Source organism: Microplitis mediator, chromosome 5, assembly GCF_029852145.1.
Source record: "Microplitis mediator isolate UGA2020A chromosome 5, iyMicMedi2.1, whole genome shotgun sequence".
NCBI classification, from domain to species: Eukaryota; Metazoa; Arthropoda; class Insecta; order Hymenoptera; family Braconidae; genus Microplitis; species Microplitis mediator.
In genome coordinates this window covers 8,967,100-8,983,847 of record NC_079973.1, presented here as the reverse complement: position 1 = coordinate 8,983,847, position 16,748 = coordinate 8,967,100, and the positions used below count along the sequence as shown (strand labels likewise).

Below are 16,748 nucleotides of genomic sequence, written 5' to 3'. Positions count from 1 at the left end.
AAAAACTCCTTCATACCCAAAGTAGGGATTTACATAAGAATCCACGGGGATAAACATAGGAAAGTATGGATTTATATCGAAAATCCTTCCAGGTATCAGGGTACATGGATTTCAATACAATTATTATAATTATAATAATTATTATTATTATTATTATTATTATTATTATTATTATTATTATTATTATTATTATTATCATTATTAGTTATTTTAATGAGAAATCTACTTCCATTTTAGCTGACGAATGAAATTTTTTTTTTAATTATTGTTTTTATTTTGGCTTACACAAGTTTTCGGTTGAGCTGAAAAAACGCAATTAATATAAGTTTAATTGTTGGATTGTGTAAAATGGCTGAAATAAATTAAGTTACCAGCAGATTTTTCCACGCAAGTGCATGAAATTCTCAACTATGCATGTATGAGTACATCCACAAATGATTCATCAAAATTTTTATTCCTATGTTTAGTAAATCAATTCTTTTTTTTTACTTATTCACGCACGATTACTCATATGAACTGTTTCTCATAAAAATATCTTCAAATTATATTATTTTAAATCGTTTCTGAAAATACTTTATATTCAAAAACCAAAGTAGATTTTATAATTACACTTGGTATATCAAGAAAAGTTTATAAAGTTGCAGCATATAACAATGAAATTGGATTGTTATTTATATATCTTCATAATAAACTATATAGTGGAATTCAAACTTGGGTACCTACAAAAAGAAGATGGTAGGTAGAAAATAAACCAACAAATACAAGGTGCACGTCCTGCAAGCAACAGCCGTGAAGTCCTGTATAAGTTTAATTGGTGTCCCGAAATTCTTCATATGACGATGGTGGGGGTCGCCCTATGTAAGTCTTTGCCGACTGAGGTCCTGTCTATAAAGCATCAGGAAAGGAACCAAGAATGTGAGTTTGTCTGCAGCATATACCAGTTACCAGTCAATTTTTAATCACTAATTTAGAGGTTTTAAAATTACTTAAAATTTCAAATATATATTTAAGTACGCGTTTTTTTTAAATCATTATCTTGCGATTCGACGAAGATACAATGAAACCTTTCATTCTTTTATTAATTATACTTGTGGCCAATATCGAAGCCACAACAAGAAGTAGGAACTACTTAAAGTACCGTGCAAGGCAACTACCCTTTCCGAAGCAGCAAGAAGGTAAACGTACACTCTTAAAATGAATCAGTGAAAAGTACTGCAAATCAGTGAATATTTATTGCACAAACAGTTTCAAGTATATCACTAATTCAATCAGTGATATACTTTAGACTGATTCGCAATACTTTTCACTTATCCATCTTAAGAGAATAGAATTAAATGATGTAATATTAACATAAAATTTTAATCGAGTCGCTGAAATGTAAGTATATATATATATATATATATATATATATATATATATATATATATATATATATATATTTTAGGGTGCATCATTTCAGAGCAACATTTTTTTTTTTTTTTAAGTGCTTGTGGAAAAAATTAGAGTTCACTAAAAAAGAAAAATTTTCGCGCAAAAAAAATCGTGTTCTAACTTTGATTAATTGCAAAAATAAAAATTATAGATTTTTTTGCTTAAAGTTATTTCAAAAGTATTGAAAAAAATTATTTTACTCATTCAAGAGACAATCACAAATTGATATTTTAAACTTTTACTCGGAAATAGTTGACTGAACTTCGATAAAAATGGTCCCGTTATTCAACGGATATTTTTTAGCAAAAGTTAAAAATACCAATCTGTGATTGTCTCTTGAATAAGTAAATTAATTTTTTTCAATCATTCTTAAGAAACTTTAAGCAAAAAAATATACAATTTTTATTTTTACAATCAATCAAAAACAAAACACGATTTTAAAAAATAAATTGACGTTTAAATGCAAATAACTAAATAGCTTATTGACATTTTTAAAAATTTGTAGATGAAAAGATCCTATGACATTTTGTTATGTCTAATAGTTTCGCCAAAAAAGTCAAAAATATTGAAATTCATTGTACTTTATTTGAACTTTAAGTTGAATAAACTTATGAACGGGTTCGGTAGATTTGTTAAAAAATGATTTCTTTTTTGTAGAGCTGTCAATTTCCTTTAAGAATGAGTATTGGTCTATTGATCTATTGATCTGTTAACAAGTTGAAAAAACTCAAAGTTAACAAAAAATTTCTGTGTTATTAAAATGGGAAATCTAATTTTTCAATGAGCTAGGTCTTAATAATTTAATCGAAGTAGGATTTTTTTTTTTTTTTGCGTAAAAATTACTTTTTTGTGGTGAACTATGATTTTTCCCACAAGCACTTAATAATAAAAAATATACCTCTGAAATGACGCACCCTCATGTATATCTGGAGGATAGGGGGCAAAATGGGGTACTTAAAGAAATATCAAGTTTTCGAGGACTTATATATGCTAAATTTTATTTTTTATTGATATTTAAAGTAAATAGAAAAATTTTCAGCTGCCGTCAAAAAGAAAGTTAATTTTTGCAGAAAAAATGGTGTATTCCCTAAAATAGGTGTAAAAAAAATTTCTGGATTCAAATACAGTCGAATTTCATTAACTCGGACAGTTAGTCTACTGAGGAGCAGAAATTTCCTGGAAATTTCGACTTATGGAATGCCCCTTCTCCTTTAAGAAATAAACTACAGCGTATGTGCACTTGCATATTCATGAATCGTAGCTCGTAGTGGGGGTCAAGATTGAGGGGAAGTTTCGAAATAGTGGAATCCGAGTTAATGGAGTTCGACTGTAAATTTAATTGAATTTAATTTCTTTGTAAGTAATTTACATAAAGAAAAATTACATTTTACATAATTATTGGATACAAAGGAAGAAAAACATTTTTGATATTTTTTCTTGTAAAACAAAAATCATAATAATATTTCGACTGACACTCGATTTTTGAAAAAGTTTACCAAAAAATATTAAAAATAATACTCAATTATATTTGCAAAAGAAATTTTGGAAAATGTTCGAAGAACATTTAAAAAAAAAAAAAAATAAAATAAAAGCAAAATTTAAAGGGTTGGGAAAGAACCCGTGGTGGAAAAAAATCCCAAGCTTTCATTAGGTCAACTAAATATGATATTTATGTTTTTTCTCTAATAGAAATTTTTTCTGTTTTTATGTAAGAAAACAAGATTTTTGTAACTGCATTGTAAAGATTGAAAATTTTTTTTTTCTCAAATTAAGATAAAAAGAAAAACATTTTTTTTTAACCGTAATTAACATTTTTTTGTGAAAAAAATTTAGATCATTGTTGAAAAAAGTATGATTGTTGTATTTAAGCATATTAGTTCGTTCATGTCGTATTCATCAATTAAATTAATATATTAGAAATATACATATTGCCTTAATAATTAATATCAACTGAAAAGAAACTTTTAACAAATCTCTAAAATTTCAATCTTAACTATAGGAAATACGTGGGATGATGCAGATGTCACGGAAGTAGACGAACAAAATGAGTTTCCGTCTTTAAACAAGCAAACAGACAAAATAAACCTAAAAAATGAAATGGGAGCAGTATCCAATAGCTCGCCAAATCAGCCTCCAACGAACGTAGTTCGACAATTCTATCCTGGATTTCCAGAAAATAATATGAGCGTTATTTTGAGACCTAATCAACCTGATGAGCTTTATCAATTTGGACAAACTCAAGAACCGGACATGCCATCGGAAGCTGATCGACCAGAAGAGCAAGGACAAACCGGACAACAGATTCCTGCACCTGGATGTTTAGCTGCTAGGGGACAATTTCCGAGTATGAATAGCTGTTCCAATTATTTAAACTGTTGGGATGATGTTGTAATTGAGCAGCCATGTCCCAATAACTTGCTGTTCAATGATTTTACTGGTTTATGCGACTTCGAACAAAATGTTAATTGTGGTGACCGTCCTGGGCCTACTCCAAGTAAGTTTTCCGCATTGAATATATTGAGGAAAAAAATTACATATATTTATTTATAAATTCTGGAAAATTGGTTGAAATTCGAACAATGACTATGAGCTAGGTACACGGTAAGAAATATTTTGCGGATATCACTATTCCAGTATGGCCGTCGACGCCATACTGTATGGTATCGAAGATTCTTATAGGTTATGAAATTGTATACATAGATGATTCAAACATTGCGGGAACAGTAACATTGGCAATAGTTGTCGCGGACGCCGCAATGTCAGTATGGCCGTCAGGCCACATTGCTTCTGGCCGATAAACCTAGTCTAACGACATCTATATAGGTTTAGTAGTAATGCGATAGCATACATTGATTGACACGCCAGAAATTATACCCTCGCAGATTTGAATCACGGTGGAAACACCGTGGAAATGTAAACACCGTGGATCCACCGTGGTTACACGGTGTGTTTGTTCCATTTCACCACCGGGTATACACAGTGTATCCACCGTGATTACGCGGTGTATCCACCGCGATTCCACGGTGGCTTGACCACTGGGTATACACGGTGATTCCACTGTGATTACGCGGTGTATCCACCATGATTCCACAGTGGCTTTGTGCTATTTCACCACCGTGGTTCCACGATGTATCCACCACGTAATCACAGTGGAAACACCGTGGATACACAGTGGTCAAGCCACCGTGGAATCACGGTGGATACACTGCGTAATCACAGTGGTAAAATGGAACAAACCCACCGTGTTTCCACCGTGATTCAAATCTGCGAGGAATGGCAGGAAAAACTAGTAGCATTGTGCCCTCGGCATTGTAGTATGGGTCTCACGACCGTGCTGTTTCGCCGTGCCTGCTATGCATACGTGTGAACAATACAATTGCTCCAGTACTATACAGTATAGTAAATAACGCCATACTTCTGGGACTCGTTACAATACTGTCTTGGAATATTTTATATACTATTTGAGTATGTCTTGAGACCATACCAGCTTGGTGTTGAACGCCATATATTTTTTACCGTGTAGAGTGTAAATAAACATTTAGTTAAAAAAATCTACCTTTTATTTTAGCAATCAGATAACATTATCTTAGATATTTGTAAAAGTCGTTTAATTCCTAGACGAATTTTTTCGAAAATTAAAATCAGAAGTGTTACAAATGAAAAAGTTATATTTATTCTTAGAATGATGAATATATTATACTTTCAGAACCATCTTTACAACCGAATACTCGAAGATGTCCAGATCCTAATGGACGTTATAGGAGTCAAACAAACTGTTCGGAATTCTATATATGTCTGGCAGGGAGCCCAATCAAATTCAGCTGTCCACGAGGATTGGTCTACAATGATGTAAGTAATGACTGCAAACATCGTTCATCTCCGGATCATAGTATAATCTTTTTCTACCCAACAAAATTTATTGTTGAAATATTTACTTTATTCTTAAACGAATAATTTGTTGTCTCCATTATATATGTAAATCTAAAATTATATTATAGGATGTGAGTGTTTGCGACTATCCATACAATGTTGACTGTCAAGGTGCAGCAACACCTGAGCCAGTTTTATTACAACCAACTGGAAATCCGAATGGTTCAGAAAGTTTTTCGGATGGAAATTCATTAAGTACTTCATTTCCCAATGAGTTTAGCAGTTCATCCTCAAATGGATTAATGCCAGTCAATTCACGCCCTAATGGATTCCAATCAACAGAACCTTCTCGACAACCACCTCCAGTGACTTTTCCACCTGGACCATATCCTCAAAATCAGTGGGGATTAAGATCAGAAATAAGAAACCAACGGTCTACGGTTCTACTACCCGAACGGAATGATCAACAGCGCGAGAAAAAAATCGTATCTGGAGATGCTACTAAGCTTTTCCAAGAAGTTCCTGCAGAGACATCGGTGGTCCATGATCAGAAGGGAACTGCACATGTTATTCCAACTGAATGGACAAAATTTCCCTGTGAAAATGAAAAAATTTTACGGCTAGATGAAGCATGTACGAATGTTGTTGTTTGCAAAAATGGCAGACCACAATTTATAGCATGTGATGTAGGTTTTGCGTATGATCGAATATCTGAGTCATGTGAAAATTATACTACTGCAAAGTGTAATTAATTTTCTTAAACGTAAATATAAATCTTCTATACTAATAAAAAAGAAGACGTTTGTTTTCATGACGAGTAAACACAAAAACTACACGGAAAGAAATTTATGGTAACAATTACAGTGCTCCCCCTCCCCCCCCTCCAAGATATCCCTCTGTAAAATATCATTTTGCCTCAATTCAGTTTCCCCACTACACACAGTGGAACTAACTTGCGCATGCGCTTGAGCCGCTACTATACTATAAGTCAGCTGTTTACATACACATAGATATACTTATAGATAGTAAGACTGCGCATGCTTCTATTTTTAATAGTTCCACTTTTTAAGAGTGGAAGGGGTACCTCTCTAAGATATTTTTCTTGGAATCAGAGCCCCGAGTCTGATATCTTAGGGGGGAGCACTGTATAATATACTATAGGGATGGTTCCCATAACGCATGGTAACTGGTTTTTTAAACATGCCAATTATAGAAACGGCACCCATACATATTATGAAAATCATTCCTGTAATTATGGGTATAATTCCTACATGATATCGGAATTCCGGATATATATGTTATCACATCTTGTTTCTAAATTTGTAATGCATTCGCGCGATAATAATCAAATTAAAAGTTCAATATTTCAATTTTTTTTTTTTTTTTTCAAAAATATTTTTTCCGGGCGGATTTTGATATCACCCATATGCCATCAGATTTACGTCATGGTTACGTCATAATCTTAGATAAAAAAAGTGCGAAATACTGAGTCACACCTAACTCATTCGTGACTCATATCTTACGTAAATGATGACATGGCCTAACGTCATTCTGACATCAAATTTACATCAATGTCGTTACTGGGAATAGTTCTTATGGAATTATGGTAATCGTTACTATGTCACTATGGTGATTGTTCCTGTAATAGTATGGTAATCACTCCCATAATATTATGGTAAGTATTACCATAAAATTATAGTAACCATTACTATAATATTGTAGTAATCATTACAGTAATGTATGGTAACCATTACCATAATCTTCCGGTAATAATTTCCATACACTATGGGAACTATTACTATAATATTTGGTAACATTTACCATAGTATCATGGCAACGATTGCCATATTATGTAAATGGTTACCATAATATGGAAATGGTTACCATAATATATAGGATGTATTCCCATATGCACTTAGGAACCGTTACAATGTTATCATTACCATAACTGTTATCATTACCATAATTTTGTCACATGCGATATGGGAACTGTTACCATAATGAGAGGAATTGTTTCCAAAGTTATGGAAACTTTTCCCAGAAAGTATGGGCCTATATCCCATATTCCAAGTAATTATTACTATAACGGAATGGAATATTTCATAAAGGTACTAGGAATAGCTACTATAAATGTCTCTCTGTGTACTTAACATACAGACGTGAAACGTACACTATAAGATTCAGCGAATTTCAGTGAAAGTTTTAGTGTGTATTTCATTTTCGAATGCTTATTTGTAATCTTTTTTTTTAAGTTTATAGAATAATAAAAATTACATTCGATTTTAGTGCTAATATGCCGTTTGTTTTTATTTACCCTAAATATATTGATTGGATAAATCGTGATGCTGATAACAATTAGTTTTTTAAGTAACTAGCATCCCTGATTAAGAAAAATTATTTGAAATGATTCAAAACAATTTGAAATGATTTAAAACAATTTAAATCGACTAATATATAGATATAAACTTAGCATGGATTAAATCATTTCTCTTTACGATGTAACATCGTAATTTTCATAACTTCCATCATGTTACAACGGAGGAAACACTTTAATGTCCCACACAGAACCTAATTGGGAAAAATTACAATAATTCTTTTATTTCCACGATGGGATTTCCCACACAGAACCCAATTGGAAAAAAATTACAATAATTCTTTTATTTCCCTGTTGGCATTTCCTACTTAAGTCCTACACAGAACCCAATCGGGAAATACTGACCATGAATTATTTTATTTTTGTTTGGGATTTCCCGATTGGGTTCTGTTTGGGCCCTCATAAGGATTTCTCTATTGGGAATGCCCCATTGGGACCCAAAGAGGTTCAGATACATACAGTGGACGTTTGCAAAGTAATTTCTAGTCAGGCTCGTCTCGTCTCGCGGCAACATTAAAGCTGATAAATGCTCCTAATTTTTTAACTGTAAAACCTGTACAAGTTTGGGCTTCAGTTCAAATGTTCTTTACACTTACCCGAGTTCACTCCCTGGTTGAGAAATCCGATTTACTTCAATAGGATTTGATCGGAAATTTCCGATTGAATCGGAAATTTCCGAAAAATATATTATTTTTCGATTGAAACCTAGTGAATCCCAATCAAAATGTTTATCGGAATGAACCGGTTCCAATCGGAAAATAATAATTTTATTTCGCTATTATTTTCCGATTGGAATCGATTCATTCCGATTAATAATTTTGAATGGGATTCAATCGAAAAATAATATTTTTATTTTTATGCACTTTTTCCGATTGAAACCGATTCATTCCGATTATACTCAATCGGATCCCAATCGGATTTTAATCGGATCCCAATCGGAATTCTTAACCAGGGGCTATTACCAGTATTTTCCGAAAATCATCTTTGAAGGAGATTTCGTCAAAATTTTCATCAACAATATAAGCAAATTAGTAATTTTTAAAATGTCTATAAATATGGTAGCCGAAAAGCGACCACTTTAAATTATAATAACCCAGGGTGGAATCTAACTTCAATACGCAACTGGCTACTACCCATTTATTTTAATAATCAATAACTGTATAATTACTTAAAAACTTGGAATTTAAGTTTTTAGAAAAATATAAAGTGTTTTTTATTTCAGTAATCTAAAATTATCAGTGTACAGATACATTGTTTTCTAAAAAGTACTGTAAAAATAACAAAATTTCCTTCACAATACTTAAAATTATTTACAACATTCTTTAAATCGCAAAAGTTTCATATGTGCAACAAAAAAAAAAAGCTTCTTGTTTCTAAAAGTCATATTTTGAACGAAGTAATAGAATGTTTTAATATTTTTATATTCTATCTGTAAGATTAGAAAATGGATAGTTCAAATATTGCAAATGTCGAAGAATATATTTTTCCATCAAATTCGTTGTTAAAATACTTTAAGATAATCTAGTTCCTACCTTAAAAACTTTTATAAAGAAAATTGTTTTATAATTAAAAATATGTTTTGATTTTTTCTTTCGTCAATAATTATTATATTATGTAGGAAACATTAAAAAATTGTTTCAATTTAGCAATTACGAAAATACGCTGTTATTACTTTAGATCGTGATTATTTTAATTGCTAGGTTTTAGTTCCTTGGTCGAGCTCTCAAGGGTATAGGTACAGCTCCAGATGGTAAGGGAGGTACACCTGGAGGAAGATTTTCTTCTTCAGGTTCTTGTTCGTTGCGATCATCCGGTAATTCACCGTCCAAAGTAGGTGGAGTCGTTGGCACATCGCAATCTTCAGTTGGGGGAACCACACATCTTAAAGATCTTCTGTCAAAGACAAGCATTGCTGGACATCTCTGGAGACGAGGGTAGCCACCTTGGCATTGCCAATACCGATTACAAGACTTTCCAAGTGGTACGTTGCCATTTGCATCATCATTACAGAGAGCTGAAATACATCAATAATTTTAAAATTTTGAAGTGATTAGTATATTAGTATAAAATTCTCAAAAAAAAAAAATCATAAACAATAAATTAAATACGACTTTGACTGATATTTGGCTTCCAAAAGTTTAAATTTATTTCTCTATTATAAATGAACTCACGATGTTTTTGACAGCCGTCAACATTTTCAGGCCAATCACAAGATCTTGATCTTTCATTGTATAACAGTCCACCGATGCACAACTGTTCCGTGGACGTTCCATTCCAACAAGTCCAATATCTGGTACAAGATGTTTCATGTCCGAAAATTCCATAAAGCCAGTCACAATGCTCGGCACCGATTGGTGGATTTGCTTGTCTTTTTCCATCGCAATAATTAGCTCTCCAAGGATAATCACAACCCTCTGTAACACCGCGATGTTTTCCGGCAAATACTAGTCCATTTGGGCAATCAAATAGTTCAGGACGGCCATTAATGCACTCCCAATAACGGTCACAATAATCGATGTCCCCGACTACTCGAGCCTTTGTTTGACACGGGTCTTCTTGCTGTTCTTTTTGTGCCAGTCCTTAAAATAAAAAATGTCATAATAAATTTGATCAAATACTTCGTTTAAGTAATATTTATCTATAAATATATAAAAGCGAAATATCAATCGCTCACTCACTCATTCACTCATCACATAATTTTCAAAGTTATTGGTCCTATTGACTTTAAATTTGACATAAACATTCCTGTTGTGACACAGACAGCCACTAAGAACGGCTTTCAGGGATTCCTTTTCAAAATGAATTTTTTTACCTAATTACTATTCCCGCCTAACAATTGGCCCGTAGAAATGGTTGCTATGACAATAGTCAGTATAGCAACAGTTGCTATGGCAACGGTTGTTACGACAATAGTCTCTATGACAACGGTTGGTTCTTAATAACTCATCACACATACAAACAGTCACTAATCAGGATTGTATGCATTTTTTACTCAAAATGGCTCTCCATCTTTTAAAATCCCTTCTTCTCAACACTTTCTCTCTCTTCGCCCCCTTTCCCCTTCTCTCCCTCTTTAATTTGCTTATAATTTTTATTATTCTATAAATCAATTGTATTTTGTTCAACCACCCTGAACAATAAATCTATTTTCTAATCTAATCTAATCTTTCTTATTCCCTGCTTAAAAAATCCGATAGATTCTTATAACTGTATGTATAAGGCCCTATACTTAACTATAGCACTTCTCATAGAACTCATTTATTCTTATAAAATTTCTGTAGAAATTTATGAGAATCTAATGGATTCTATAAGATTTTCTAAGCAGGGTTATCTTCGAGAAAGTTTTTATTGACTACACATTAGTTAGATATGAAATTATTACCATATCTAGTAAAGATATATACGTGAAGTATTTCTACACATTCTGGAGAACAAATTTAAGATACGTCCCAACACGCTTTTCACATATATGATCACATATGTCGACATATATACTTATTTATATGTTGACATATATCTTCGTATATACGTTGACCTTTAAGATTACATACATGTTCATTTATATGTTTGCATTTATGATTATCTATTTTTAGCAGCCATTTTATTATTATTATTCATTTTTCTTCTTTTTCCACTAACTACTGACAGCAGCAGTAGTGAGACAGTGGGATTAGATAAAAAAAATACGTGACATCTAAAACAACCGGAGTCATATTTGAAATAAATTATAAATAAAAAAAAACAGAGACTAAAAAAAACTATCCCAAAATATACTTAATTGTCTAGAACTTGAAAAAAAAGTATTTTTACAAATATTTCGACATTCAATTTTACTTTGTAAGTTTGACGCAATAAAAACTTGAGTGCCAATAATGGATCATCTAGGCATACATAAATATGTTGCTCAAATGCATCAGACAAATACATAGGTATGTATGCTTCTTATATGATATATCCATAAACATCGTGATGAAAAATTATATTTTCAACTTTCTGCTAAGAAAATTGAAAATTTTCAAACAAAGGGAAGTTATTTTTTACATACAAGTGACATAAAAATTCTGGTAAGGAATAACTACGAATCTCGATAGAGGTCGCACGGTCGCCAAAATTTTTCTTAAGAGCTTAGTCAGACCAGTCAGACATTACCAGATCCAACAAATGACTTTTTTCCGTCAGTTTTTGAAGAGATCAATCCCTACTTATTATAAGTAACAGTCATGAGTAGTATAGCTTTAATACATCGTGTACAATCACATATACAATCATTATACATATATTTTTTTCACCATACCTGCACCGAAACTTTAAATTCCTAGCTTGTTTAGAGGCAAAAAAGAGTATATTATACACCTAGGGAGGAAAGTAGGACATTTCAACCTACGTGTATAATTGCCTACTTGAACTGAAGACGACAAACACGCACATTGAGACGTCCTACCTTTCTCCGTGGGTATACTATTTTTCATCACACCTGCACACAAAAAAAAAAATTCTCGACTGAAGGTAAATATTCTTGATTTAAGAAAATTTTTTTGGAGACCTAAATTTTCTCAGATAAAGTAGAAATCTTCTCCAACCAAGACGAATTCTCTTGGCTCAAGAAAATCTTGACTTGGTTCCTGAAAACGTTTGTCTTCAAAAATATTTTCTTGACTCAAGATATCTGTTTTTTCTGTGTGCACTTAAAAGTTCGAATTTTTGGTTCTGTTTATGAAACAAATGGCGCATGCGCTAATTTTTTTCATTTGTTTTCTCATAAAAGAAAAAAACAATGTTCTTCCCTCTAAACAGGGCAAGCATTTAAAACTTTTGGCGCAGGTATAGTGAAAAATTATTAATTTTAAAGATAAATTAGAATCAATGATAAAACAAAAAACACTGTAATTATACAATGAAAATAAGATAAATGTAATGATTAAAAAATGAGATAATAATAATTTTGAACGATTGAGGTGCGCACTTTTGGATGTTCCATCTTTTTTTTAAATCTTTTATTCAAAATTTTCGTGAGAAAATATAAGAAAGAATACTTTTTTTGACACCTTTCTCGAGCCGTTAAAACTCTCAGTTTCAATATACAGGTTTTAATAAAAAGGTAGAGCGTAATTTAAGACAAAACACGATTTCAAACTTCAGATTACGTAAGCCCTCTTCATCTTCGTCTGAAATCGTCTTGTTTCATACTTTACCACGTAATTTTATATATTTTTTTACAAAAGAGTATTTATTACATGAGTTAATAAATGTTAAATGGGTAATTCGTGGAGATTTTATATTTTTTTCATCAGTCTATTTTTTATCTGAATTTGTAAAATTATATTGAATACACAGTATAAATTTTACAGTCATAATATAGTTCTCAAACCATCGAATGTATGAAATAGTTGAAATTACAAGAACAAATTTAAATAAAATACAGAAAATAATGAAGTATAAGTAAATGAATACACAGAAAAAAATAAACTTTAAAAATTAGTGTTTGAAATTATAACCCGAAACCCGGGTCTCAATATGGGGAATTTCCACATTCCAAATAGTAAATTTTATAATACGTATCATCAATTTTCTAAATATTAGTTACGATTTTTAAAGTTCAAATAGTAATTTTTCTTGCATAGACAATAAATTTTCATACTTATCCTGTAATTATTCACGTTTTAATCATAAACGAAAAAATTACTATTTAGAATGACAATTTTTACTTATTACTTTACACTGAGAGAAAAAAGTGCATATTTTCAAGTAAAAATACTTGATTCAAGTATTTTAGATACTTAAATAGTACCGAGTAAATAATTTCTTAATTCTAGTAAAAATACTTGTGAAATCTATTAATACTAAAAACTTAGGTTTAATAAAAAAATACTAATGTTAAATAATAGAAAACTAAAATTTAATATTTAAAATACTTGAAATAAATGATGAAAAAAATTTAATTTAGTAATTAAGATACTCCAATTAAATAATAAAAAGTCACATCTAGTAGTTAAAATACTCAAGTTCAATAATTAAAAATTAAAGATTAGTATTTAAAATACTCGTGATCAATATTGAAATATTTTAATTTAGCATTTAAAATACTTTAATTTAATAATTATAAGTTTTTATTTACTACTTAAAACACTAAAGTATAATAATTGAAAATTTTCATTCAGTATTTGAACGACTTAAGTTCAGTAATTAAAAATTTATATTTAGTAATCAAAATACTTAAATTTAATAATTAAATCTCCTTATTTAGTATATGAAATGATCAATTCAATAATTAATTATTTATATTTAGTATTTAAATTTAATCCGTATGGATGCTACTTCGGATTCCCCTGCGCTGTTGTAGTTATGACTGAAAAGCATTCCAAAAATCTACTCACAAGTATTTACCTCAAGAGTACTTGTACTCTTCTACTAGGATATTATCCGGTTGGGAGTAGTTGACAGAGTGACTTTTTCACACCTTTGAACGGAAGTTATTACTTCTATTCTAACTGTCCAACTAGGAAAATGTTGCAGCGCTCTTCTGCGCCTAGCGGTGACTCCTGGTACTAATTTTTTCTTTCGCACTCTGCGTTTGCACACTGTGTTATTTTCACTCGCCTTATTTTTTCTCTATCTCTTTATTCATTTAAATTTATTTATTTTTATTTATTTTTTTTTTACACGCATTATATTTTTTTGCGTTTATTTTTTTTTCTTTTAATAATTTTTTTTTTTATATATGAAAATATCGTGACTCGTCACACCATGATAAAAAATTCCTTAAGTTGAGAAAAAAATATTCTCGAACTGGAAAAAAAATCAGTTGGGCTGAGAAATTTTATTACTTAGTTTAAAACTTTTTTTTTGTTTTAGTTCGAGAACTTTTTTTGTTGACTTAATACAAAAAATGTCTTTAGCCAAGAATAAAGATTCTTGACTTGAGAACAAAATATTCTCAAACTGAAAAAAAAAATCACTTAAGATGAGAAATTTTTTACTAAGTTTAAAATTTTTTTTGTTTTAGTTCAAGAACTTTTTTATTTGACTCAATACGAAAAATGCCTTTAGCCAAGAATAAAGTTTCTTGACTTGAGAAAATATATTCTCGAACTTGGAAAAAAATTGCTTGGTCAAAGAAAGATTTTTCTTGGCTTACGTAATTGCTTTCTTGAATATAGAAATATGTCAACTTAATTCAAGAAATAATTGCTTGTTACAAGTAACTCATGTATCCAGTAATATATTACTAGATCGAAGCAATAGTTGCTAAAAATAAGAAATATTATACTTCAATTTAGGAAAAATTTCTTGTTTTAAGTATTCACAGAAATAAGTAAAAAAAATACTTGAAAAAAATTTTTTTTTCTCTCAGTGTATCATTATGTTACTTGTTGTTCTCAATTTCTATAGTTTATTTTTTTTTTTCGTGTATCTAAGTTGTTAATGTTCGATAAGAAGTTATACGCATCGACAAGTCTAAAAACGAAAACGAAAACAAGAGAGAAAAAACGTAAATGAAAAGAAGGGAAAGAGAAAGAAAGTATGATCGGCGTTTGGACAACTTTCATATTTTCACTCGTGAGATGTAAGAGAAAGTTTACTCAAGAGATGTATAAACTTAGCCAAGCCTTGCCATTGTGAGTAATAAAGGTGTAATATTTTGAGACAAAAAGATTAGAAAGTTAGATGTGAATTCTTTCATTTCTATTCTCATTTCTATTATTCTCATGTAAGAACATATTCAGAAGATAGACACAATGTAAATGATAAGAACGTGAAAGATCTTTTTTATGATATTTTTAAAAATATATTCTTCTAATGCAATTGACATTTTAAATTTCAACATTACTTTGTTTTTTTACTAAACTATTAGTAGATAGAATCACATTAGAATCGAAATATATCTATGTACATGTACTAAATATCAAAGGGATTGAAAAGGCTATTGTGTAAATAAGAACAAATAAAAATTTTTTCCGAAGCTTAATATAAAATTGAAAGTCTTAAAAAGTATATAATGCAAAAAAAATGTTTGATAAATCTAAATAATATTTATTAAAAATAAAAAAAATATGTCTTACCTTGAGTAAAAATAAGTAATACAAAAAAAATTATACTTGGATGGAATCTCATTGTGATATCAGTGAGATTTTGATTATTTTTGATGAAAAAGTAGTTTCTATGAATTTTTGTTTTCACGTCAAAAGCATAAAAGTTGACTTAATCGACATAGAACTAAATATAATATGTAATTACAAAAAATAAAGTATCGCGGATAAGATACTTTACTGGAAGGTTTTTGGATAGAAACTGATCACTGAAAGAGGCCTTTGACTACATGTCTTATATGAACTCCCCACTCTTCCTCTTGAATCTCTAATATAAAGGAAACTGCGCGGAGTTACCTTTGTCACTTTTATTCATTCCAGAGTTTTGTCTGAACTATCAGTTATGTTATTATTTACCATTCGATGATATTATCGAATGGTAAATAATAACATAACATAGTTCAGACATTTTTTCCGCATGGCAAAATATATATGCGAAAATTATATGCAAGATATTTGTCACATATATAACATATATATGGTCAAAAAAAAAAATGTCAACTAAATTTTTAGATAAATGTATGTATAGATGAAAACATAAATGCTTACATAAAATTAAAACTATATAATACATATATTATAAATTAATAGTATGTGAATGGAGATATATGTAAACATATATGTCGATATATATGAAAACATATAGGTCAACGTATATACGGATCTATATGTTAACATATAAACAAATATATATGTCGATATATATGTAAATATTAGGATGATCCGAAAAATAACAAATTTTTTTTTTTTCTCGGAAACAGGTTCACAAGTTTCATTTAGATAAAAAAAGACGCCTGTGAAAATTAGAGCTCTTAATATTAACATTAAGAGGTTCCTCATCGCACTTTTCTATTTTCCATAAGAATAACATGGAAAAAATTTTTATTATGTCTTCTGATTTTTATAAGTAGCTAACGATGCGTCATAGGAATAATTGACAGGCATATTTTTGTAGGGAATTGAATGCTCTACAAAAAAAAATTTTT

The 16,748-nt window shown here is 30.3% G+C and overlaps 2 protein-coding genes across 2 annotated transcripts; one reads left to right on the top strand and one right to left on the bottom strand.

Annotated features, from left to right (window-relative positions):
* Positions 1-880: 880 nt before the first annotated feature.
* LOC130668963 (uncharacterized) lies at positions 881-7,586 on the top strand. Its single transcript, XM_057471564.1, has 4 exons — positions 881-1,175; positions 3,431-3,925; positions 5,138-5,280; positions 5,430-7,586. The coding sequence occupies exons 1-4, from the start codon at positions 1,058-1,060 to the stop codon at positions 6,051-6,053; spliced, it is 1,380 nt and encodes a 459-aa protein (XP_057327547.1). The 5' UTR covers positions 881-1,057; the 3' UTR covers positions 6,054-7,586.
* Positions 7,587-8,896: 1,310 nt separating this feature from the next.
* On the bottom strand, positions 8,897-15,983 carry LOC130668967 (protein obstructor-E-like). The gene is made up of 3 exons (XM_057471568.1): positions 15,736-15,983; positions 9,847-10,254; positions 8,897-9,689 (listed from the first exon to the last, which is right to left on the bottom strand). Exons 1-3 carry the CDS (start codon positions 15,785-15,787, stop codon positions 9,379-9,381), a joined length of 771 nt encoding a protein of 256 aa, XP_057327551.1. The 5' UTR covers positions 15,788-15,983; the 3' UTR covers positions 8,897-9,378.
* Between the last annotated feature and the right edge of the window lie 765 nt (positions 15,984-16,748).